At 43.7% G+C, this 24798-nt stretch overlaps 1 protein-coding gene across 3 annotated transcripts in view; it reads right to left on the reverse strand.

Moving 5' to 3' along the window:
- ANKRD10 (ankyrin repeat domain 10) overlaps positions 1–15377 on the reverse strand; it is a 36602-nt gene extending 21225 nt beyond the window's left edge. For all 3 annotated transcript variants that reach the window (XR_003116453.1, XM_025364012.1, XM_025364013.1), the window contains exons 1-3: positions 14992–15377; positions 10518–10670; positions 6377–6468 (exon numbers count right to left, since the gene is read on the reverse strand). Coding sequence is in view for 2 of the 3 variants with exons in the window: in XM_025364012.1 (XP_025219797.1) it covers positions 6377–6468; positions 10518–10670; positions 14992–15201 (455 nt within the window). In the remaining variant the exon portion in view is untranslated. The remainder of the gene's footprint in view (positions 1–6376; positions 6469–10517; positions 10671–14991) is intronic.
- Between the last annotated feature and the right edge of the window lie 9421 nt (positions 15378–24798).

Genomic DNA, 24798 nt, shown 5'->3' on the forward strand with positions numbered 1-24798 from the left:
GTGCTTTTATCTATAAACTCTCTCCCTGTAACATTCACCAAGACTAGGAAAAGCAGTCACTGAGCAGGCCACCCATATGCTCTCTACTATTCTTTCAAAACAGGAATATTAAAATGTGGGACAAAACGGAATCATCTTTACTGTGAATTACATGTTCTGTTAAATAACTGGCAAAAACAAATCAAACTGGCATTAACTTTACTAAAGACACAAATGCTGATATGCTATATTTTCTTACTCTGAATAGAATATTAAAACTTATTACCTCTAGGCCAAGGACAGTGGCTCAACCCTATAATCCTGGCGCTTTGGGAGACAGAGGCAGGAGGATCACTTGAGGCCAGAAGTTTGAGACCAGCCTAGGCAACACAGGAAGACCTTGTCTCCTCAAACACTCAAACTGGTATCTGAGAACTCTCCCCAAAAGAACTTTCACTAAAATTCATATCTAAGAATTCTCCCCCAAAGAACTTTAAAAATCAGGTTCTATCTGAAGCCAGCCAGGGTCCCACCACTTTCCACTTATAGTGCCACAATTCCAGAACAAAGGAGAAGCCACTCTGATGAGAACGACTTTGTTTTAATTTTGAAAGACCAAGGATCAGGAAATACCCGAAGTTTAATTTTTAGAATCCAAGTTGTCACATCACCTCCAGGGTGTTTTCTTATTGTTAATGCCATGTGACAATAAAACATAACAATTTTTATATAAATAATATTGCTGTTAAAATTCTGATCTCAACTTAGCTATTGTTAGTTTACAAATAGAAAGGTAGACATCATAAATTAGGTAAGCAAAGCATGCAAATCTAAAGCATCTCTATCTGAATTCCTAGATTAGCGTTAAAACCAATCACCGCAACAAATACCTCAACAGTATGCCTCGTGTGCAGAAAGGAAGCGATACTGAACATTCAATGCCACAACTGTAAGGTTTTCGGAGAAGCACCTGTGGCAGTTTCAGCAGTTTCTATATGGAATGCTCCCCCTTTCTAGGATTACTTGCAAAAATCAAGTCAATTCGAATTACGTAGCTGTAAAACATTGACATGTGTAGTTTTTACAGATTCAGAATCTTCTGTGTGATTTAAAACGGGCAATGGTTCATAATACAGGAAACTTAAATAATAAGGGATCACATATTTGCAGGCAACATTTGGATTAAAAATACATAGACACACATAATGTGCAGAAGCACACTGACTGAGCTTAAGCCATTGTCATGTGACCACCTTGACCATGAGCTATTGCTCTAAAACACTGCCTTTTAAATTACCTTTGGTAATTTTTTAGCATGAAGCCAATTTAAATATGTCAATATTTCAACATAAGTTTAACAGTATGGACTAAAAACCATCAACTCACGATTCTGGTTACTTTTAAATTTGGTATGCTGTATCTCAAATACATTAGTAACTATTCCTAGATGGAAATAAGCAAATACATGGAATCATTAAAAAAAGATAAAAAACATTACTAAATTGTCCATTTGTACAGACAAAACATTAGCAAACATCTAAGATATCTTCAGCAAAAGAAACACGTGTATTTTTAACCCTTTGGTATCCAAAATCTGATTTAATTATGAAGACTTTCTTAAATATATCCTTCAGTTAATAACAGGAAGAAACTGTTTTAAAGAGTTTCTACCTAAATAAATTTGGTGCCAAGTTTTCAAGTTCAAAGTTACTGAGGATGGTTTCACACTGCAGTTGAACCGCAATGATGTTTGCGTACATTAAAACGTAAAACCATCATTCCAGGAGTTTGATGAAATATTTAGCGTGCTCCTGCTATAATTTAGCAAGGGAAAAAGACATCTGGATTCAGAAATCATTGGTTTTATTTGAAAGCACTATCTACAAAAGCAGTAAAGAAATTTTATCTGTATTTTAATCAAGCTGCTGTGAAAAACAATCAAAATTCTAAACTTAATTTCTTAAGTCTGGAATGGTATCAACCCACTTACTGTCCCTGTCTAGCAGGCAGAACTTAACAGCTACCTCAGGAAGAGATTCCTCCATCCTGAAATACTTTAACAACCAGAAAATAGCCAAGACCAGACAAGTGTGCTGTGGTGACAACTAGATAAAAGGAGTCTGCTGCACAGTGGCTCACATCTGTAAACCCAGTGCTCTGGGAGGCCAAGGTGGAAGAACTGCTTGAGCCCAGGAGTTTGAGACCAGCCTGGGTAACATAGCAAGACCCCCATCTCTACAAAACAGTTTTAAAAATTAGTTGGGCATGGTGGTATGTGCCTGTAGTCCTGGCTACTTAAGAATCGGAGGCAGGACGATCACTGGAGCCCAGGAGTTTGAAGTTGCAGTGAACTATAATCATGCCACTGTACTTTAGCCTGGATGACAGAGTGAGACTGTCTCTTTAAAAAAAAAAAAAAAAAAAAAAACCACAGAGGCAAAAAGTAGGATGTGAGGATGACCAGAATTCAGAGGACCTAAAATCAGAAAATATGAATTCAGAGTCATAATTCTGGTAGATTTTGTAACTAAAATATTATTCTGACAGGCAAAAAAAATGAACAAATGAAAATAAACCACAAATTTCAAAATGAACGGCTAAAAGTAAATCTAGGTTACATTTTGCCAAGGGCAAAAGTCGCAAATGAATTTAACACTAGTATTAAATATGCTCATCACCTGTATTTGCCCTAATGAAAATCTGATTTCTAGACCGGGCTCTATGGTAAACAAAGGTGGGTCATAAATGGTCAATTATGATCCAAACTAAGACAATTCCATTTTAATTAAAATGTCTAAAAGTGAAGCAGTTTTCGTGGCATTAAAATAGTCTACTAACATCACATTCTAGGCTTTTGTTATTATAGCCAACTGTGCCTACTTTCTAAACTAGGCAGGAGAGACTTTTCTAGAGTTAGTCACTGAATTTGCTTATATAAGGCTATTGATGCTTCTCAAGCTCTCTAATGATCCCAGTTAAGATAAAAATAAGTTAAAATACAGGTAGCCCAGCTGAAGATCTGGTTACCACAGAATAAATGGCTTCCAAAGAAATCTTCTCCTATAGAAAAGTTCTGAGACTTTGCCATTAAACACTGGCATCCGTATAATGTAGTATTAAAATGCATCTACAAATCTGCCTGAGATGCAACGAATGCTGGTTTCATTCTAAATCTCTTTATTTCTACTCAGTGGTATAAAGCTATTTTACTAGCTGGTTGATATGGAAACATCCTCCACTTTATCTCAAGAAAATAAAGACGAAGTAGCCAAAATTAATTGGTACCAAATTACTAAAAGTACAGCTAATCCAAGGCTCGAATTCTGCTATTTACAATCTTAGTAGTGAAAAGATTTTAATTATCAGCAGATAGTAAGTTTTCAAGTCTTTTTCCAAAATCACATTAAGACTTAATGTTATACTGTTACTTGTTCCATCGTCCAAAAGAAAAATGAGATGACAATCTTTTTGTAATATATCCTCTTCCTCCAGTCAAAACCTGAATATCAAGCAAGCAGCACTCAAATACTCGCTGTAGTGGAAAAATGGAACTACTATATAAGCAAGATTAAGGATGGTGACAACTTCACGTACTTGCTGAAAACTCCACACACAGAGATTTAGGTCCTTTAAAGTATACAAACATTGAGTTTGGTCACAAGTTAGATTTAATCCTGTGCATTTTAATTTTTAGATTTAAACAATGGTAAATAATAATGACCAACATATAAGCCAGAAACAGCCTCACACACAGAAAACTTGGCACCAAAACTCAAGATTTAAAATAAGAAAAGAAAAAGAAAGTCCATTAACATACTCACGTGTGGTGCTAGAAAATTTAATACGATGCACAGCAGCTGAAATGCGTTATCTTACAGATGCAACCTACATTAACAAGTAAGTTATATAACAAACCGTTCTAGCCACAGACACTTAGTGTACTTGCCCTTATAATTATGTACCTGATGTCCAAAAAAGCACAACAATTGAAGACTTTGGGCACTTTATGTAGCAGATATATAAAAAGCAAAGCAGGAATTAAGAGCAAATTAATTTAATAATACTCATATAAGGCAGCTTTTAATCTATTCACAGGACAAGGAAAAATTTATGTTATCTCCTAAATATTATAGCATGTAATATGAAGAGTTAATAATCTGGTCCATTCTGAATGAAAAAAAAAAATAAGTAACTTTAAATAATTCTATGCTCCTTGAACGTCTTAAAAAAAGAAATGGTTATGATTTGCTAGGACTACACTTTACCATATAAGCAGCATTAGAGGGAATAAAATAGACCTAGTACCATTATTTTGGAGATTCAAACTGTTACACGTTGGTGGACTAAATGGGGTAAAGTATAAAAATGTGCAGAAATCAAGAAGCAACTTACAAATTAACTTACTGACAAAAGTGACATTTTATCTAGATGTTAAAATGAAATAACCACATATACAATAGCAATGAATAATAATTACTTGTGCTCTATCTCCAGGCCAAAGGCTTATAACTTTGAGAATTGTTTTTGGCTAGGTAGCTCAGGCTAAATATTTCTCGTAAAAAAAAAATATGAAAGCTCAGTCCAGGGAAGTCACCATAATGCAGGGTCTTGAGGGGTGGCTCTTATACTGAGAAGGAAAAACAGACTGGCACCTGAGCCCATCTCAGCCACACCTGGTGGAAAAGAGACACTTGAGGGCCCTGTAACCAAGGACAGAATTGTAAATAAAAGATTCTCATTTTTAAAAAGACACCTACTGAAAAAAGGACATTGTGATATTTATTGGCTAAAGATTAAGCTATCCATAAAATGAATAAAACACCTTTGTAATAAAATGTTCAGGACCAATTAGAGTATTATTTAGAAAGTAAGTCATTAAAATATCACCTTCTAATTATCCACTGTTTCAATAAATGACAAGCAATTTAATCATATGACTCCGTATTTTATAATGAAAGCTTCTGTTATTAAAATTAAAGATGAGTTTTTAATCTAACTACAGCTAAGAAAAATGCACAACTTTGCTTTAAAGCAATCCACTGAGAATCATCTCAATGTTCTACTATTGTATAAAACATACTATCAATTGTTTCAACATTACCTTTAGTCACAACTATACATGAAGTCGAGAGAGTCCCTGCAATGTAACAGTAAATAGAGGCCATGTTTATACTACTAAATCACTATATAAGGATCACAGCCCAAACTAATGGCGAATCTTGCCAATAAACTTAACAAAACAGAAGCTAAGATATTCACAGATGATTGACAGCCTCTGGTACCTACACATGTTGTGCATGAACCTGTATGGTTTTGCTGTCTAGGATCTATTTTCAATATTTACTATAATACAGAGTCAAAGCAATGAAATGGAAACCAAAGGGTTAAACTAGTTTTGTGGGTTTTATTTCCTCCAAAGTCTAAATGTTCACATTTCTGATTAGAATAATGTGGTTTATAATTAATCTTTATGAATTATTCGTAACATTTAAGGTAAAACAAAAAAGCCGATATCAGTTATTTTGGTTATTATGGCTCTATAGCTTACACTCAATATTTAAGGGTGAAAACCGCATCCATTTTGTTAATGCTGTGAACTGCAGAAGAAAAATTTTTATAATATAAATCTTTAAGAAAAAGTTAATACAAATAAATTTAATAGTTAAAATAAATGTATAATGCCATGGCTAGCTAATGATTTGCATATAAGATCTCACTTCTAAAAGAATACACGTAAACATTAAGATTGTCCTATCAAAGCATAAATAAGCTAACTGACGTAAGCTGGGCTAAAACAAAAGATATTTTAAAATAATGCCACCAGTACCAGAAGCTTACAGCAAGCTTGAGGTCTTTAATGAAATAATCCTATTTTACAAGGAACTATCAACCATTAAGTTATAATAGGCTTTAAAACATAACTTTCTCACATCTGCTAAGATGTGGAAATCAAAACAAAGAAAAGTGAATTTTCTTCAGAAACTTTTGAGCCAGAGAGGCCTGAAAAGATATTTTAATCCAATCCAAGCTTCTTGTTTTGAAATCAAAACTTGGCAAAGAAAAGTTTAAAGACCACAGTGACACAACTAGTTAGTGGCAAAGTAATGGTGGCAAAGTAATGATGCCAAGTTCCAAATCTAAATAGTTAACTGTTCTTTCAGTTCAAATACTCTCTCTCGGCAAGAATATTGAGGCTGCTGTGAAATTAAACCCCCTCCTCTAGAGATCAATTTAATCCACACAATTTTCCTCACTAACACCAACTGTTCTAAAAGGCAAAATTACATTACTAATTTTGAAAACAAAGTTCTAGGATTTTTGCTGCTTAGGTACTACCTTTAAACAAAACATCCTCAACTACATCTTCAGCTGGAAAAAATAAACGAAAAACACTTACTCGACGTGAGCCCCATTCGCCACAAGGGCACTGATGCATTCTAGGCTCCCAGAGCGAGCTGCCTTGTGAATGGGAGTTTCACCCTCACAATCCTGAAACAACAAAAAGCAAAATTTGGTCAATGACCAAGTATCTTGGGGCCTCTCCAGTAGTGACAGCGTGAATGCTCTCAACAGTGATTTATAAATCACTTTATGCTGGATCTTAGCAGATCTTAGCACATGTGTATTTTATATAAACCCAGAATAAGTAACCAAACCAACCAACCACACACACATTAAAATAGTCATCGAGGCCAAGAAATGGCACGTAAGAGCTGACATATGGTCTCAGCTACCCACTTTCCCCTATGCTTACCCCAAGGCCAACCCGAGTCAACATCAATGTCGATCGTAAATCTTCTGCTTTGAACTTGAAGTGGGACCACAACTTAGACAAGATGGCTTAAGGTTCAATGATTGATCTATTTTCAATATTTACTAGAGGGAATAGTTACTAGATATTCCCAATCTATTTTCAGTATTTATTAGAGGAAAGGGAAAAGAACACAAAGGCAAAGCAAACCAAGCTTCAATTCCTGCTTCAGAAAGTGCACTTCCGCCGCTGGGGCGGAGGGGAGGTGAAGCACACACAGAGGCAGAGGAAGGCGAGCAGACCCAGGAAAGCCACTGTGAACATCAGCAGCCAACCCAGCTCTACGTTGCATGAATGAAACAATGTGAAAGACCATCTTCACAGGCTATCAGCTAAGCAAGAGAGAGGAAAGGCAATCAGACACAGCAATCAAGAGAAGTAAGTGATTTCTGGTGGAAAATGAAGACTCTGGGAAATCCTGGGGGCTCCATAGCAACACGTGTTGAATACTCACACAGAAACCTTACTGGAAGCTGAACTGCGCAGACTACCACACAATTAAGAAACCAAGATAAAAAGGAGTGCAGTAATTGTGGGTCACTTAGAAAACAGTTCATTCCTAAACTCAGTAAATAGCCAAGCTCCTTCACCAACGCGTACTCACAGGAAAAAACATGAGGTGAGGGCCACCCAAAGTTAAAAAAGCAGCGGTAGATTAATTCACAGAAAAATAAGAGTATGAAAGGCTCGAGTGCTTGGTGGAGGGAAAAGTGTGCACATTTATTTAAACAAAGGTCTAAAGAGAATATAGAGCAATGTAAAGCTCTAAACAGAAAAATCCATTTTTGAAGACAGAAACACAGAAAACCATGCAGCTATAAACTATCCAGCCAACACGGATTTCTTAAAAAGCGAAAACCTAGCCCTAACCTCCCCAAAAGAGAGGTGGGGAGGGGAGAGAAGCAGTACAAAACAAAGACAAATAAAAATTACATAAAAACATTCCCAGGAAAACTGGAGCTGAGACTTAGATACAGTTTTGCCAAAAAAGAAAAAAGCTAAAAAAGAAAAAAGGTCTTTAAAGTTATCCTTGGAACAAGACAAAAAAGTAAGGGTCTGTCATGGTGGGATATTAACAGACGACAAAGAAAAAGCAAAACTACCAAGCTCTTCAGGGACAATCTTTAAGGGCAGAGCAAACACTAAAGAAAAGCCCGGGCACCTTGAGAGAAGGTAGCCAAGAGAAAAGATACTTCCAGCAAAGAGCCAGGTGAAGGTGCCCGGGCCTCCAGCTCAGCCCAGTCACATCGCAGCCACGGCAAATTGAGTGATACAGGGAACTGGGAGCAGTGCCAGAATGCTCAAGACAGGCTGGGCACCCTGGGTTTTCATAAAGAAAAATTTCATTTCTAATCTAGACATGAAAAATTAAAGATAACATCAAATGCCAGCAAAATTCTATAAGAGGCATATGAAAGAGAATGTTTGCTAATTACACACCAAGGCTAGTCAATATAGATTCACTAAAAACAAAATCACAGGAAAGCTGACTTCATTTCCTCTTGGGGAAACCGAGAACATGGGCCTCCAGGCAGCATATGAGCTTTGGTAATCTCACAGGCTCACCTTACAGATTGCCAAAAAAGTCTGTGGTATTAACCTTGAGGAAAATGAACTTAGAACTGTTAGTAGCTAACACTCCAAAAGATTAACAGACTACAAATTGTCTTAAAACACTGCATCAACAGGCTCAAAAAATTAAATGGATACAAACAACAAAGACGACCTGGATCTGGCCTCCTGAGTTTCTATGAGAAATGAGAAACCATCTGCCTGGAGATGAGTCAGCAGGTAGGCAGGGTGGGGAGCTAACAAAAGGGCTATTGTGTCCTCAAGAGTCACTGGGTGCCGAAATTCACCCACTACATAATAAAGTGAGATGATGCCTGAGATTCGGATGTAAACTCCACATACTAGCAGACCACAACTACCTAAGACCCACTAAGGAGAAATTCCAGGATGCTTAACAATGCCAAATGATATGCCCTAGGCACATGTGAGGACTTGGAAATGTCTACCCAGAGTAGACAGGGAGGGCTGCAAAGAAAAAGATTTTAGGATCCTGCCTGGGAAGAAGCAGAGTGTGGTACAGGTTTCCAGAAGGTGTTATCTGTGTTATCTAGAGGCATCTGAGAGGAAGGTGGGGGACACAGCGGCACACTTTCTGCCCTACTCCCTTTATCTACCGAAAATACTGAACTGCCATAAGACACTTTGAAAAGGGGGCTTCTCCATTTAAAAAGGTCTGGAAAGCAGTGTTAGACAATTTCTCTAGTCCTCTCTAAATAAGATGCTATGTAACAATTTCATGAAAATTAACATACAAAAATTATACAAATTCCATACTAATTACTGCCATTCATGGAATTATTCACCGTATTTTACTGATAAGGAGATTGAGCCACAGATCAAGTTAATGACTTGCCCAAGGAATCAAGCCCACACTGCCCTTTCTACCAGGGGACAGAGGTAGGGAAGAAGGAAAAAAACAAGGCGATGCCCAGCACATAAGGGTATAGAGTAGGTTAATTCATAACTCTTGAATTTATGAATACAAGCAACAGAGCAGCAGAGAAATATACATTATGTAAAGGCATACATGCAGAGATGGAAGGAGGGAAGTGGCAGCATAACCTTAAGAGTTGTCCCACATCCCAAGTTTCAGTTTAGTAACAAACAGGCCTAAACTCTTGGCCACTTTCCCTTACGTTGTTTTTTACACTTCGTATCTCTTAAGACGACAAACTGCCTTCTTATCACTTACCCCACTTTCCCACTGATCCTTGTTTTAAATCATGGCTAAACACATCTTCTTTCTCAATTACTGCTTAGATGGGCAGCTGAGTTTTTAGGAGAGGGACTAGCAACAACCTTATACCTGGTTATAGTCAAGGACTGAATTTTGGGAAAGACAGAAAAATACAAAGACAACTTTGCATACAAGACCGTGATGACTATAAAGCATTTAAAAATAGGAGTAAAAGAGGCATAAAAAACAGCTCCCAGAGTCTTAAGAGAAGAAAATTATAAATTAGTCTAAGGACTAATCCATCTTCAGCAAAGGACACTGATTCCAGGGACTGCTCCCAGTCAGACAACCTGATGGTTATCAGATGCTGCTTGTCTTACACAACCAAGTACCCAACAATCTGAACGCTCGTGTGTATGGTTTAGGTGAACTGATACCGAAAACACACCGTGAAAAAAATTTGGCATGATTATGTTCCTGTTTGTATGCTTAATCTTAAATACCAAGTCCTCAAGTCACTTACTCTTCCGACTTAGTAAATGATACTTAGCTACTTATATGCATCAAGGCATCAACTTGTATCTAAAGCTCACTTTGGAGCTGACTTAATAGTCATGCTTTTTCTAGGATGAAAGTGTTTTTATAATTATCTGAGGAAATGAGGCTAAGGCAGCTGTGAGTAGAAAGCCAGGAAACCTGGGCTTAAGGCCAGGCTCCTTTAATTACAAGCTATAACCTTGGGCACATCACCCTGGATCAGTTTATCACACAACAGGTGAAAGCACTCTATGAACAGAAAGCATTCCTATGGAAAGGGTCTATTATCCTTCACAAACAAGTGAAGAAACATAAACTCCAGTTTGCCCTCAGGTAAAGATATCACACTCTAATTAAGGCCTCCATTTAAAGCAATACCATGTATAATTATAACTGCAAAAACCAAAACCAAAAGCAAAAGCCCATCACCAGCACTCTTACCGGTTTGTTAATGTTGGCTCCTGCTTGAATCAGCCAGACCAAGCACTGAGGATGTCCCCCAAAGGCCGCAATGTGGGCTGGCGTCTGCGCGTACCGCGTGGTAGAGACGTTGAGTGTGGCTCCAGCTCTCACCAGCTGCACTAAGCACTCCAACTTCGAAAACAAGAGGGGTAATGAAAACACGCAGACATGTCAGTACACTGTTCAATATTACAGGAATAATCTAAATTCTATAATGGTGACAAATGGCATTGTTACCAGTTTTTTAATAGATCAAATTAAGTCACTCTTTCCCAATGCCGTGCAAATTTTAAAGAGCATTTAAAATAACATTTTCTCTTGTCCTTATGAAAAAAATGGTAGATAGAAATAGAAAAATGCAAAAAGACTAATAATACTACACAGATTTAAATATTTTGGTTTCCCTACAATTGAATAAGCCAAAATCAGAAAATACTAGACTGCGCTGTTCCAAGACTTCCAACAAAAATGTATGTTGCACAGACTATTCTAAACAAAAATGTTAAAGGGATTGGTGGGTTAAAAAACTTTGTGTAGGCCGGGAGCGGTGGCTCATGCCTGTAATCCTAGCACTTTGGGAGGCCAAGGCAGGTGGATCACTTGAGGTCAGGAATTCGAAACCAGCCTGGCCAACATGGTGAAACCACGTCTCTACTAAAAATACAAAAAAAATTACCCAGGCGTGGTGGCGGGCACCTGTAATCCCAGCTACTTGGGAGGCTGAGACAGGAGAATTGCTTGAACCCAGAAGGCGGAGGTTTGCAGGGAGCTGAGATCACGCCACTGCACTCCAACCTGGGCGACAGAGCAAGTCTCCATCTCAAACAACACTTTGTGTAATGCCGGGTGCAGTGACTCAAGCCTGTAATCCCAGCACTTTGGGAGGCCAAGGCGGATGGATCATCTGAGGTCAGGGGTTCAAGATCAGCCTGGCCAACACTGTGAAACCCCATGTTGGCGTTTCAAAAATACAAAATTACAAAAAATTAGCTGGGCGCGTAGTGCATGCCTATAATCCCAGCTACTCAGAAGGCTGAGGCAGGAGAATCGCTTGATCCTGGGAGGTGGAGGTTCCAGTGAGCAGAGATCACGCTGCTGCACTCCAGCTTGGGCAACAGGGCAAGACCCTGTCTCAAAAAAACAAAACACAACGAAAAACCCCACAAACTTTGTGTAGCCATAGTAAACTCATAGTCAAAGACTATTTTCTATAGTGTGCACAACTGTGCACTTTTACACAAGCCAGCACTGAATACTCATTGATTACTCAATTGAGACCCCATTCTCCACATTTTTTTACTCTTTTCAAATGATTTGTATTTTAAAACCCTATGTTAAAAAAAAAAAGCCTACAGCATAAGTGAGCAACGCACCTAGTGGGTGACTAACACTGGCAAGTTAAGACTTTGTGGCCAGGCACCAATACCATGATAGCCTCTGGCTAAAATAATTCACCACATTCAACAAATTTAGCAAGTGCCTACCATGTGCCAAGCAATTGTTCAACCCACCTTCTCTGATCCTAGACTGCTCGTTTTCCCTCACTCCAATCACAACGCAATTAGGGAACAAGCTATGCCTGACCGCAAGCAAGTCTCTTGAAGACGAGCGACCTCACCTGAAGCAAAATCACCTGACACTCTCCCATCTCTCCTCAAGGTTTCCTTTTCCATCTCTCTAAGCACTGTCAGGCCTTCAATACACACTCCTGTGAGATGAAGGGTCCACAGACTCAAAACACCCTCTTCAACCAACTTGGACCTGGGAGTACAGGCTGATGTCTCTCTTTTTTTTTCTGAGACGGAGTCTCGCTCTGTCGCCCAGGCTGGAGTGCAGTGGCAGGATCTCAGCTCACAGCAAGCTCCGCCTCCCGGGTTCGCGCCATTCTCCTGCCTCAGCCTCCCAAGTAGCTGGGACTACAGGCGCCGCCACCTCGCCCGGCTAGTTTTTTGTATTTTTAGTAGAGACGGAGTTTCACCGTGTTAGCCAGGATGGTCTCCATCTCCTGACCGCGTGATCCACCCGCCTCGGCCTCCCAAAGTGCTGGGATTACAGGCGTGAGCCACTGCACCCGGCCGTCTATTTTTATTTATTGCCTTTATTAATTTACTGGGTGAAAATGGAAGTATTAACTAGCGATAAGATGAACAAGTCTCAAATCCAATGAAAATAAAACGGATGAAAATCACTTGGCGTACCAAAAATCATCCACTGAGGGCTCGCTGGGCTTAAACCTGTTACCCTTGGGTTTAGTTTAGAAACTTGAATTTGTTATTCCGGAAAGATACTGTTCAATATGGTATCATAAAAAGTACAACAGAGATTTTAAACAACCCGTTTAGTCCTCTGGAAACAAACGAGTCTTACCAGCGGTTAGGGATCTTGTGCAGCACTGGCACATTTCTGAGCACAGGAGCCTGAAACCTGTGTAAGAGGGCAGCCGTTTGCAGGGCTGGGGAGAAAGCCTAGACTTCGCAAACGGCAGCCCTGAGTCCAGGCCTGACTTCTGTCCTAACAGCTTCTTCTCAGAAGGGAATGTTTGGACCCCGGACAGGGGCTTTCTAAGGCCCCTTCGGTATCTAAGACCAAACAGCCCTATGATTCACACAGCTGGAAACAATGAAGTAACTGCTTGTTATAACATTTGATGACCAAGGTAAAGCTACTACTCAAAGTTCCATGGAAGCAGACTTTTGAAAAGTGATTTCAGTTGGTGTTTTTATAAAAATTGTGATAAAATACACCTTAAAAATTACCATTTTAAAGCAGTTATGGCTATTTTAATCCCCAGAGACAAGTGGCGGCGCCATTGGGTTAAATTTTGTAAGTGACCATCTGTAATGAAGCTTTAAGCATTCTACAGATCGTTGTTGACTGTCACCCAGTAATGTGTCATTCTCAACCAGGGTAGAAAGCACGGAATCCTAAAGTTTAGTGTAAAAATAAACCACAGCAAGAGACACTCTGGAGAGAGGAAATCCTCAGATTACTGACTACCTCGGGAAATCTATTTAAGGCCTCAGGCAGAAGCGCAGGGAGGCGGCTTTTTTACTTTTGTTTGTTAAGAAACTCATTTCCCCTGGGCACCTGTTTCCTCCAGCTGGTACTACGGTTGCACAACTTCAGAGACTGTGCCACAGGAACCTAAGAGCCCTTGAGGGTGGATTAACTTGCTTGTCCCACCCCGATCGTCAAAACTCCTTCTCATTTCTTTTGTTGAAAGAAAAGTGCCTTTTCCACTTTAAAAGGAGAATCAGAAACTGCTTCCCAAAAGATACAACTGCGTTGTGAATGTAGCACCAGGGGCAGCAAGGTAAAGCGCAACTTTGTCAGCTGGTAACGATACTACCAGGGCCAGGCCTTCTTAAAATAACTTATTTCACATTATCTCCCACATATTTCTGCAAAACTATTTAACCCCATCTCATCATTTACGAGAAAAACACTATAAATATCCCTGAATTTTAGTGAATTAAAAATATTAATCATTAAAAAAATCATTAAAACCAGCCACTTCTGAAAAGGACGGTGAAATCTCATTTTAAGATTTCTCTGAGCAAGCACCCCAACGATTTCACAGAGGAGGAAACTGTAGCTATGTTTTAAAACCTTAGAGCAGCACTGCGTTCCCTCACAATTTTCAGTTTAAAAAAACAGGGGAACGTAAAGGCTCCACGGGAAGAGAATTCTGCTTAATTTCACCACTTCTGCAGTAATTTAGATCCCAGATAAACACAGCCGTCACTAATTTTCCTGAAGCGGGGCCAGTTACGAGCTTTAAGGCAAACCCAGAAGCTGGAGAGCCGGCCTCCATCCCACACAGCTGCCCGAGCTTTCCAGTCCCGCGGGGAGCTCGGTCCTCGGCTGAGCTCGTCCGCAGCGCGGCCCTTGGCTCCCGGCGAGGGTGTGCCCAACCACAAGGTCGACCGCGCCCGGGCATTCCCCGCGCGCCTCTTTCCGGCACCGCGAGGGCGAAAGACGCCTCCGACCCCGCCTCGGCTCCCCGTAAGCCGCCGCGGCGACTACGCGGCATAATACCCGGCTCTGCGAAATCGCCCGCGCCTCCCGCCCGGCCTGGAGGGCCCCGCGCCATCCGCGCGCGCGCGCAGGCTCCGGCCGACAGGCGCCGGGACTCCTGGAGCCCGCCTTGTTAGAAACTTGCTACACGCGCCGCCGCACATGCGCCCTAGGCCCCTCGGGGCGCAGGCGCCGCCGACCCCGCTTCCGCCCAGCGCTCCCGGCACGCCCCGCGCCCCCCGGCTGCCCCGCCGCGGCCCCTGACGGCGAGCGCTGCCGCACAGGCGCCTTAGGCCCCGCGAATTATAGGCGCCGCCGACCCTGCTTCCGCCCCGCGATCCCGGCACGCCCCGCGTCCCCCGCACCTCAGACCCGCTTTCACCGACCCCCCACTGGACAGCCGCGGAAAATGGCGCCTTAAAGCGTTCGCGCCCACCTTGCCGAAGTGCGCGGCCCAGTGTACGGGCGTCCAGCCATAGAAGGAGTCCTCAGAGGTCAGGTGGGCGTGCGGCGTCTGCTGCAGCAGCGAGCAGAGCGTGGCCAGGTCCCCGTCGCGGCAGGCGCGGTGCAGCGGGAAGCGGAGCGAGAGCAGCTCCTCGCTGGAGAAGCCCGCCTCCACGCCCGCGCCCGCTCCCGCCGCCGACATGGTCCGTCACTGGAGAGCGCGGGGCTGTCTAGCCGAGAGGACGCGTCGGAGAGGACTCGAGAAGCCGCCGCCGCGGAAGCACAAAGGAACGAGACTAGCGCCGCGGTCGCGTCCCACAGGCTGCCGAGCGGAGCGCGCACAGAGGGGGCGGGGCGGGGCCTGGAGCGGCCGGGTTGGGGGCGGGGCCTGGCCAGAGGACGGCTTGTGCAGCCGGGCAGGGGGCGGGGCCTGGAGCCGCGGACCTCTGGAGCGGCCGGGCAGGAGGCGGTACTTGGGCCGGAGGACGCCTGGAGCAGCCGGGCGGAGGGCGGGGCCTGGAGCTCGGACGTCTGAAGCGGCTGGTAGGGGGCGGGGTCTAGCCCAGAGGATGCCTGGAAGTAGCCGGGCAGGGGGTTGGGCCAGGGGACGGCTGAAGCGTCCGGGCAGGGGGCGGGGCCTGGAGCGGCGGGGCCTGGAGTAGCCAGACAGAGGGCGGGGCCTGTCTAGAATCAACGCTTGGAGCTCTGGTACTGGGGGCGGGGCCTGGCTGGGCCGCTGCTTACGGCAGCTTCCGGGGCTCTGAGGTCACGGGGCTGGCTGTGTGGGGGCTCGGGGGCGTAGAGCGGCCAGGCATTGGTGTGAGCGGGGCCGGTGGCCGCCCGCGCTGTGGGTCTCGGCTGCGCCCCGGGTGCGGACCGTGGTGTCTCCAGCGTGGGAGCCGGTCTGGGCGGGGAGTCCCGGTTGCCGGGGGCGCAGGTTGAGGCTCCGCGGGCCAGCGCCCAGAGCAGGTGGGAGCCACGGGTCTCCCCGAGGCCCGGTAGAGCGCGGTGAAGATGTCCGGTTAAAATTTATGGAGCGCCTACGGAGAGCAGGGCTCCGCATTAAAATCTGAGAATCAACAAGTCCTAGTTCCTTACAGAGCAGGACATTCCTCGGTTTTGTCTGAGGGACGCCTTCCTCGGAACCAAGTGCAGTGGGCTACACTATACTTTTGCAGCTTTAAGAGATGAGCCAGAAGACCAGACAGAGCAAAAAATAAAAGGCTTGTTGTTGAGAACTGTGTAATTGTAAGGGAATACTAAATTCCTTGTTTCGAATGACAGTATCATGGGCTTTTTTACATATGTAATTTTGTTCTGATTGTGAAAGCATCAGTGATTTCATTATTGAGGAATAACCGCAATGTTTATGAATATTTCCTTTCCTTCTAAATATGCGGTGTTTTAAAATCATGTATTTTGTTTCATTTGTATATATAGTTTTCCGCTGTGTAAATTTCCTTCCTTTTTGCAAAATTCTACGTCACAGAAATTGAACTTTAACAAGGCAATTAGATGTATAGGGAAACACTGATGCACGAGAAGGCATATTGCAGCATTGGTTAGTAAAACAAAAAATAGAAACCTAATATTTAACAAAGGGAAATTGTTAACTAGTGGTGTAACTACTCAACACAGACATTTCTTCATACAGCAAACGTTTGTTGAGTACAATGCTGAATGAAACACATTGAGAAGCACTCTAGTGAGGAAGTAGCAAATATTTCAGTTCAGTGAGCAATTGCTAATGAATGGAAAGTATGACACATAGAATCTATCTTCTCTCAAGGAGTTTGTAATCTATTAGTGAGGCTGGAAAGAATAACCAAGCAATACTTTTTTGTTTCGACCAAAAGGGTGAGAATAGACTATATTTATAAACTCATTTCAGGTTTTGTTTACTCTAGAACTTAATCATTTTTCTTTTCACATGCCATGTTTATTTTAATCTAATCTCTTTAAAATATATCCCCCTGATAATGATTTCAATCTTTCTTAGGAAAGAGGCGTCCCATTCTGCAAAGGGACGTGAGTGTATCTTGTTCTCCATATAATGAAAGGGAGGGATTACTGGCTAGGCTGCATTCTGGGAATGGTGAAACAGAGCCAGTGGTAGGTCAAGGAATTTGCCCGAGGGCAAACTGCATGCCTGCAGCAGAGCTTATAATACTATCCAGACCTAGGTTCCAACCCACTGTTAGATTTTTTTTTAACTTTGGAATTTATTTTGCATCAAGTCTTAAAGGCTAGGAAGATAAAATAGGTTGTAGTGATGGGATACTCAGTGTACGTCTTTCCTGGCTTCAGATGACTGGGTTTTTTTAAAAGATTATTTCGACTGTATACATATTTATGTAGCTGTACTGGAGTAGACTGACATATATACTTGGTGATGAATCCCCAGGACAGATCTTGTAACTGTGGCAGGAGGATTGTGGATAGGATGGTGTCTACTGACTATTCCCAATGCCAGTGGTCTACATGGTTGGTCACCCAGGTTTTCCCAACTCTTGTAATTGTCAGATGCATTTGAACTAGAACAACTCCATCTTAAATGGGGCTGGGTAGAATGAGGCTGAGACCTACTGGGATGCGTCCCCAGAGGGTTGAGGCATTCTAAGTCACAGGTGAGGTAAGAGGTCAGCACAAGATACAGGTCATGAAGACGTTGCTGATAAAACAGGTTGCAGTAAAGCCAGCTAAAACCCACCAAAACCAAGATGGCCACAAGAGTGAGTGACCTCTGATCATCCTCACTGCTACGCTCCCACCAGCGCCTTGACAGTTTACAAATGCCATGGCAACATCAGGAAGTTACCCTATATGGTCTAAAAAGGGGAGGCATGAATAATCCGCCCCTTGTTTAGCATATCATCAAGAAATAGCCATAAAAATGGGCAACCAAGGCGCTCGGGCTGCTCTAAGGAGGAGTCATTGTTTTATTCCTTTACTTTCCTAATAAACTTACTTTCACTTTACTCTGTGGCCTCACTCTCAATTCTTTCTTGAGTGAGATCCGAGAACCCTCCCTCTGCTGGGGTCTGAATTGGGACCCCTTTCCTGTAACATAATCATTACCAATCTCAGATTTCCTTTGGGACTCTCATTTTTAAAAAGCTCCAAAGAGAAGAAAAGAGTAGAGTCATAACATTTTTTTCATCTGATGAAGCAACCATACAGAAGCCAACTTAGGCATTTGAAGATAGGATCCAAATCCGTGAAAGAAAACAGGAAAACTCAAAACATATTAAGCTTGCCTTTAGATTGGAATTTTTTTTTTTCCAAAAAAGGATTGTATTGTGTGAGCAATTGTAGAAATGGGGCAGAGCTCTGTTGTGTGAATGGCACAGTGATACAGTGTCCATACGTGTGACAGACATTGATGGGCATCTCGAGCGTTGGTATTACACCAGGAGCAGTGCGCCCTGAGGGACGTGGAGTTGGAGAGGAAGGCAAGCCCCAGCTGATGTTCCATACCAAGCATGCCATGTTAAGGAGTGGCTTTTTAATTTCAAAACGTTTGGGAACCAATGAGGGGTTTTGTTGTGCCATTTAAGGGAGGGAGTGATGACTTGGGGTGGAGGAGTGGGGGGACCCGGGTCAGACTTGCAGCTTGGCTATGAGGATGGAGGTCAGGGAGCCCACTGTGATGACACCTTCAGGACTCAACGTGGGCCTCCAAGCCTTGCTGTTTTCTCCTTGGCCCCTTCTCGATTCCTATCCACATCCACTACGCTGGCAGATCCATCTTTTGAGAGGGCAAATCTGCTTAAAAATGGATGCAAGAACAGTTTCCAAAACTTGTCGTTCAGATACCATCTGCATGTGGGTTGTTGTTTTTTTGTTTTTGTTTTTGTTTTTGAGACAAGATCTCACTCTGTCACCCAGGCTGGAGTACAGTGGTACAGTCATGGCTCACTGCACCCTTGACCTCCTGGGCTCAAGGGATCCTCCTGCCTTGGCCTCCCAAAGCCCAAAGCACTGGGATTACAGGTGTGAACTACGGCTCCTGGCCCTATATGGACTTTTATATCTACATAGGATTGATATTTTTTTCTTAAAACTGGTTCACCTTTTTAAAACTTAGCTACTTCATTCATATCCTCTCATTAATAAAACATTAGTTTGTAGTGCTAGTTACATTTTCTCCCTACCCATTTAAACAAATAGATATCAAAATAGAGTTTGTTCTGTGAACCTTCCAAATTGGCTTCTGCCATTTGAGGTTTTCAGACCACACCTGGGAAAATGCTCCCAGCAAGCAAAGTCCCAGATCAGACCCTTGGCTGGGTGATGTCCTTACAGCCAGGGCCGACTGCCTGTCTTTGGACTTCTTGTTATGTCACTGCCCAGGGCTGTCCAGAGCATGTCCTTGACACTAGGGCTACCTCTGCCTGGAAGGCTGCTCCCTGCCCTGTCCCAGAGTCCACTCCCTCTGATCTGGGTTGAATTGTGTCTCCCCTAAATTCATGTGTTGAAGTTCTAACCCCCAGAACTAAGAATGTGGCCTTGTTTGGAAATACGGTCACTGCAGATATAAATAGTTGACATGAGGTCACACTGAAGTAGGGTGGGCCCCCAATCCCATATGACTGGTGTCCTTATAAAAAGGGGACATTCGTCATGCCTGTAATCCCAGCACTTTGGAGGCTGAGGTGGGTGGATCACCTGAGGTCACGAGTTTGAGACCAGCCTGACCAGCATAGAAAAACCCGTCTCTACAAAAAAAAAAAAAATTAGCCTGGTGTGCTGGCACATGCCTGTAATCCCAGCTACTCGGAAGGCTGGGGCAGGAGAATCGCTTGAACCCAGGAGGCAGAGGTTGCAGTGAGCCGAGATCAGGCCATTGCACTCCAGCCTGGGCCACAAGAACAAAACTTCGTCTCAAAAAACAAAACAAAACAAAAGGGGTGGGGGACATTTGAACACAGACACGGGAGAAGACGACCATGTGAAGATGGAGGCAGAGATGGGGGTGGTGCTTCTACAAGCCAAGGAACCCCAAGGGCAAATCACGAGAAGCCATGGAGAGGCCTGGAGCAGATCCTTCTCTCACAGCCCCAGCAGGAACCAGCACTGCTGACACCTACATCTGGGCCTTCCAGCCTGCAGGACATCTGGGCCTGGGCTGCAGGACAACACATTTCTGTTGTGAAGCCGTCCGGCTCCGGGAAAGAACACGCTGGTCCTTACTGGGTTCCATCTCTCTCGCCCGAGGTGGGGAGGCCCCAGCCACCCCCTGGGTGCCCCTGTGCACTGGCTTCTCCGCTGCTGTTCACTTCCCTTTCCAAAGCTGTTTCCCATGTTAAGACAGGAGCTTCCGTCCCCTGCAGGCAGGCCCGGGAGGATCCAGGTGTCTAGCCTTGAAAATGTTTTCAACTGATTCCTTAATTTCCCCATGTGGGTACCATAGAGGAAAGTCCCTAGTGAGTCCCTAGCGAGTTACTAAAATGGCTTCTGCCGATCTTCCTGGGAGGGGTGCTGGTGGCCCTGCCATGCTCTCCTCCTCCAGCCGGGTGCCCAGCCACTGACCCGCTCCTGGCTGGACCAGGCCCTGGTACCTGGTGTGACTCAAGGGATTTATATCTTCCTCACCCTTCCTGAAATTGCCATTATTGTATTTATTCCTTAAGAACGTTCTAGAAAGAAAAGCATTTACCCTCACAGGATTTCCTGTCACCTCCAAATGAAACAATTTAAAAACCAGACAAGTAAATGTTACTCTTATTTCTAATCATGAAAGAGATTGATTTTTAAAAAAATCCTGACAGTAGAGAGGCGTGCCTGAGACTGCATCCCCCTATTCATATACTCTTGTGATTAGAAACATACCAGAGATTTGCTTCTGGGGGCTTTAAGTGTGGAAACCAACAGTTGTCTTTCCAGCTGCTCCCTCTCTGCTCTGGAGGGGAGCTCTTGGTGAGCCCCTTAAGCGGGTAGAGGAGACTGCTCTGAAAATATTAAATACTTCTGGCTGATGCTCCGTGTTCTACTGAGCAGTGTCACAGACGGATCTCTGTCTGTCTCTCTCTCTCTCCATCATTACTGTATCCCTCGAACGTAGGAAGTAGGACAGTGCCCAGCCCATATTAAGTCCTTAGTGCCTATGTCCTGAATGGCATGAAATTGAAATGGAAGACTGAGCTTCAAATCAGTTGATAGCTCCCTTCAGAAAGGGAGAAAGCACCATGGACCAGGGATCTTGAATATAAAGAATGTGAAGATTCTAGAATCTTACTAATCATCCTGTGTCTTGCTTTTGTCTTGTTAAAAAAGTGATTAGCAAAATCCCTTTAAGTTAGCAAAAGCGATTTCCCATTTAAAAAAAAAAAAAGGAAAAGTCCGCAGCTCTACTCAGAAGCAAGGGCAGGCCTGTCTGCGGGAGACCGACTGTGGAGTGGGGAGGGATAGATGGGCCAGGGTGTTGGAGGAAGGAAAAGGAAACAGGCTACCCGCTGGTCCCTGCCCCCTAAAGAAAGAGCAAGCCGCCGGAGGAGCTGCTGGGGGAGGATGACCCGCAGGTGGTTTTCTGACATCTTGACCTTTAATTTAGCAACCATACAGTCCTTGAAAATGTTTTCAACCGATTCCTTAACTTCCTCATGTGGCTACCATAGAGGAAAGTCCCTAGTGAGTCACTGCTGTTATTAAAATGGCTTCTGCCAATCTTCCTGGGAGCGGTGCTGGTGCCCTCCCACCCCCCACACATGCTCTTCTCCACCAGCCGAGTGCCCAGCCTCGAGGCAGGGCCCACTGACCCGCTCCCAGCTGGACCAGGCCCTGGTACCTTGTGTGACTCAAGGGATTTACATCTTCCTCACCCTTCCTGAAATTGCCATTATTGTATTTATTCCTTAAGACCGTTCTAAAAACAAAAGCATTTACCCTGATAGGAATCTTCATGACCTAGGATAAAATAATCCACCCGTCTCATTATAAGAGGAAGTGGATGTCGCCTTAAAACCACTTATACCTCACAGCATAAGACAGTGACTGCAGAACAGTCCCAGCCCTGCAGAAGCACCAGGGCGTGGGGAGCCAAAGAGATCAAATCACTGGTGTCACAGGGTGGGCTCTGCCTAGCAGAAAAACGCTTGATTGTCTCCCTTTTTCCTGTAGCGCCTAAAACCTTCCGCATCCCTCCTGGCTCTTCCAAACGTGAGCGCTGACTCTATAACCTTGGCTAACCAAGTGTTTTAGGGAGCAGCCAGAAGCAGGGATGGAAACAAGAAAACAGCACAGCTCCGGCCCCGGTGCAGAGCCCGTGGGCGACTACTGGGACAGTTCAGTTTCTCGTGGTGACCGCCTTCTTTTTCTTTTCCCTGTTTTTGAAGGCTGGGTTGAAAAGAATATTGCAAACAACACTGCACAGGGGGTTCTTCTGCTGGAGGAAGGGTTTCCTCCCTGCCCTGCCTTAGTTTTCTCATTTATTAAAGGAAGACAATAATTTTCCTGTCCAGGTAAAGGTCATTGTGAGGGTCAGGTGAGCTTTTGGGTGTGGAAGGATCTCTAGACCAGGAAGATGCTGGGTACTAATTGTTCTCCCAAGTGCCTTTATGAATTTACACTGCCAACAGCAATTCACCAAAATCCCAGTTCCCGATTCTTTCTGATACTAGGTATTGCTATTTTTTTTTTGTTCGTTTTGCATTTTCATGAAGGCTAAATTGCAGTGGTAATGGCTGCTAGGGGCTTTGTTGTCAGAAACTGGCACCACTGAGTGCAGGCCAGCTGTTGAGAGTGTCCCCAGTGCCTGTTGGGCTCCTGTGCCCTGCTCCTTGGACCCAGTGCCCCTGGGGTACTGCTTCACCTGGCACTGTCCTCTACACAGGCTGCTGAGACTGCAGCATTCTGACTTCTGGCTGTGGGGAGTTCATCCCTGTAGGATGGCTGTTTCCTCTTCATTTTCCAATGTGCAGCAGCCCTCAGCCTGTGACTTTGATCCACACTTACTGCAGGTTCGGTGTGCTGGCAAGGATGTGTCACTCCACAGAGAATAACCAGGGCCAGAAACCCAGAGTCGCTCCTGTTTACTTGGATGTGCCTTCCTGCTGCTTCACTCCAGCCTGACTCCAAGGAGTAGTGGGCAAGGACAGAGGAACAATTAAAGTTCAAACACACTCAAAAATCTGTTCCACATGGATTAGACTTCAGTGTGAAAGCAAAATGGAAAAAGATTTAGAAGAAAACAGCAGAACATCTTTATGACCTTAGAGGGGTGGAGGATTTCTCAACAAGACACATAAAGCACAGCCATAGAAATGTCCAAACTTGCCTATGTTATAAGTAATAATATAATAATGTCTTTCAATTGTTATTAATTAATAACATAACTTCTTTCAAAGCAAAAGACAAGCTACAGAACAAGGGAAATTGTTTGCAATTCATTTAACACATACAGTCATGCCTCGCTTAACAGCAGGGATACGTTCTAAGAAATGCACCATTAGGCTATTTCCTCATTTCAGCATCTTGGAGTGCGTCCCCACGAACTTGGATGGTACAGCCCTGTCACACACCAAGGCTAGATGGTGGAGCTTGTTTCTCCTAGGCTACAAACATGTACAGCATGTTCCCATACAGAATACTGCAGGCAATTGTGACGTAACGGTAAGTATTTGCATATTTAACATACCTAAACATAGGAAAGGTACAGTCAAAATATATTAATGGTATTATCAGCTTATGGGACCACTATTGTATATGCAGCCTGTCATTGACCAAAAGGTTATATGAAGGGCATGACTGTAGAGCATTCTTATTCAGCATATAAAAAGAACTTCTACAAATCAAGAAGAGAGAGATGAACAACAGGGGCAAAGGATATTGACAGGCAATTTACTAGAAAGATATTTAAATGTCCAATAAGCAAGATGCTCAGAAATCAGTAATTTCTCTGCCCTACTGAATGGATTAGTCCCCTCACCAGGCAAATCTGCTGCGACCACTTACAGTGGTTCTCTACCTTAAAATAAGCACACGCTCTCATCATACTCCGTTCTAGCTCCTGCCCATCTCTCCTCTGCCCTTTCAAAGAATTGTCTGCAGCCATTGTCTCCCAGGCCCTCCTCAACCCTTTCCAACTGGACATCAGCCCCCAACACTCCCAGGGATAGCCAGGGAAGTTCATCATAGTCCTTCAAATCTACCAAACCAAATGGTCAATTCTCTATTATCTGGCTTTATCTTGCTGGAACACGCAACAAGTTGACCATTAGCTCCTTTTTGAAACACTCTATCCTGGCTTCCATGACACATCAACTCTCTTGCTGGACCCCCAAATGTTTAAAGACCCCAGGACTGGGTCCTAGATCCTCCATTCTCTGTATTTTCTTCCTAAGCAATGTCATTTAATCCCACACCTCTAAACACTACTTACATGCTGGTGATTTCTAAATTTATGTGTCTAGACCTGACCTCTGAGCTCCAGACTCAAATCCCATGGCTTAGTAAATACCTCCATTTGGATCTCTGGGGGGCATCTCTACTCATGCCCCAAATGAAATTCTTGAGTCACCCTCCCCACACCTGCTGCCCATCCCACACATACATAGTGTTCTCTTAACTCTGTAAATAACACCACCACCTATCCAGGGGCTTTGAGTCCAGCACCTGCAGCTCAAAACCTTCCCAACTGCCACGTGCAAACCACCTGCAAGCCCAGGGGGGCTCTACCTCCAAATATATCTCAAGTCCACGTGCCTCTTTCTTTCTCCCCTCCTATCTCCCTGACCCATTCTCTCTCACTTAAACTGACACGGTAGCCTCTCGGCTTTTCCTGTCCAGCAGGCAGAGGATC

This window comes from Theropithecus gelada, chromosome 17 (genome assembly GCF_003255815.1).
Source record: "Theropithecus gelada isolate Dixy chromosome 17, Tgel_1.0, whole genome shotgun sequence".
NCBI lineage: Eukaryota > Metazoa > Chordata > Mammalia > Primates > Cercopithecidae > Theropithecus > Theropithecus gelada.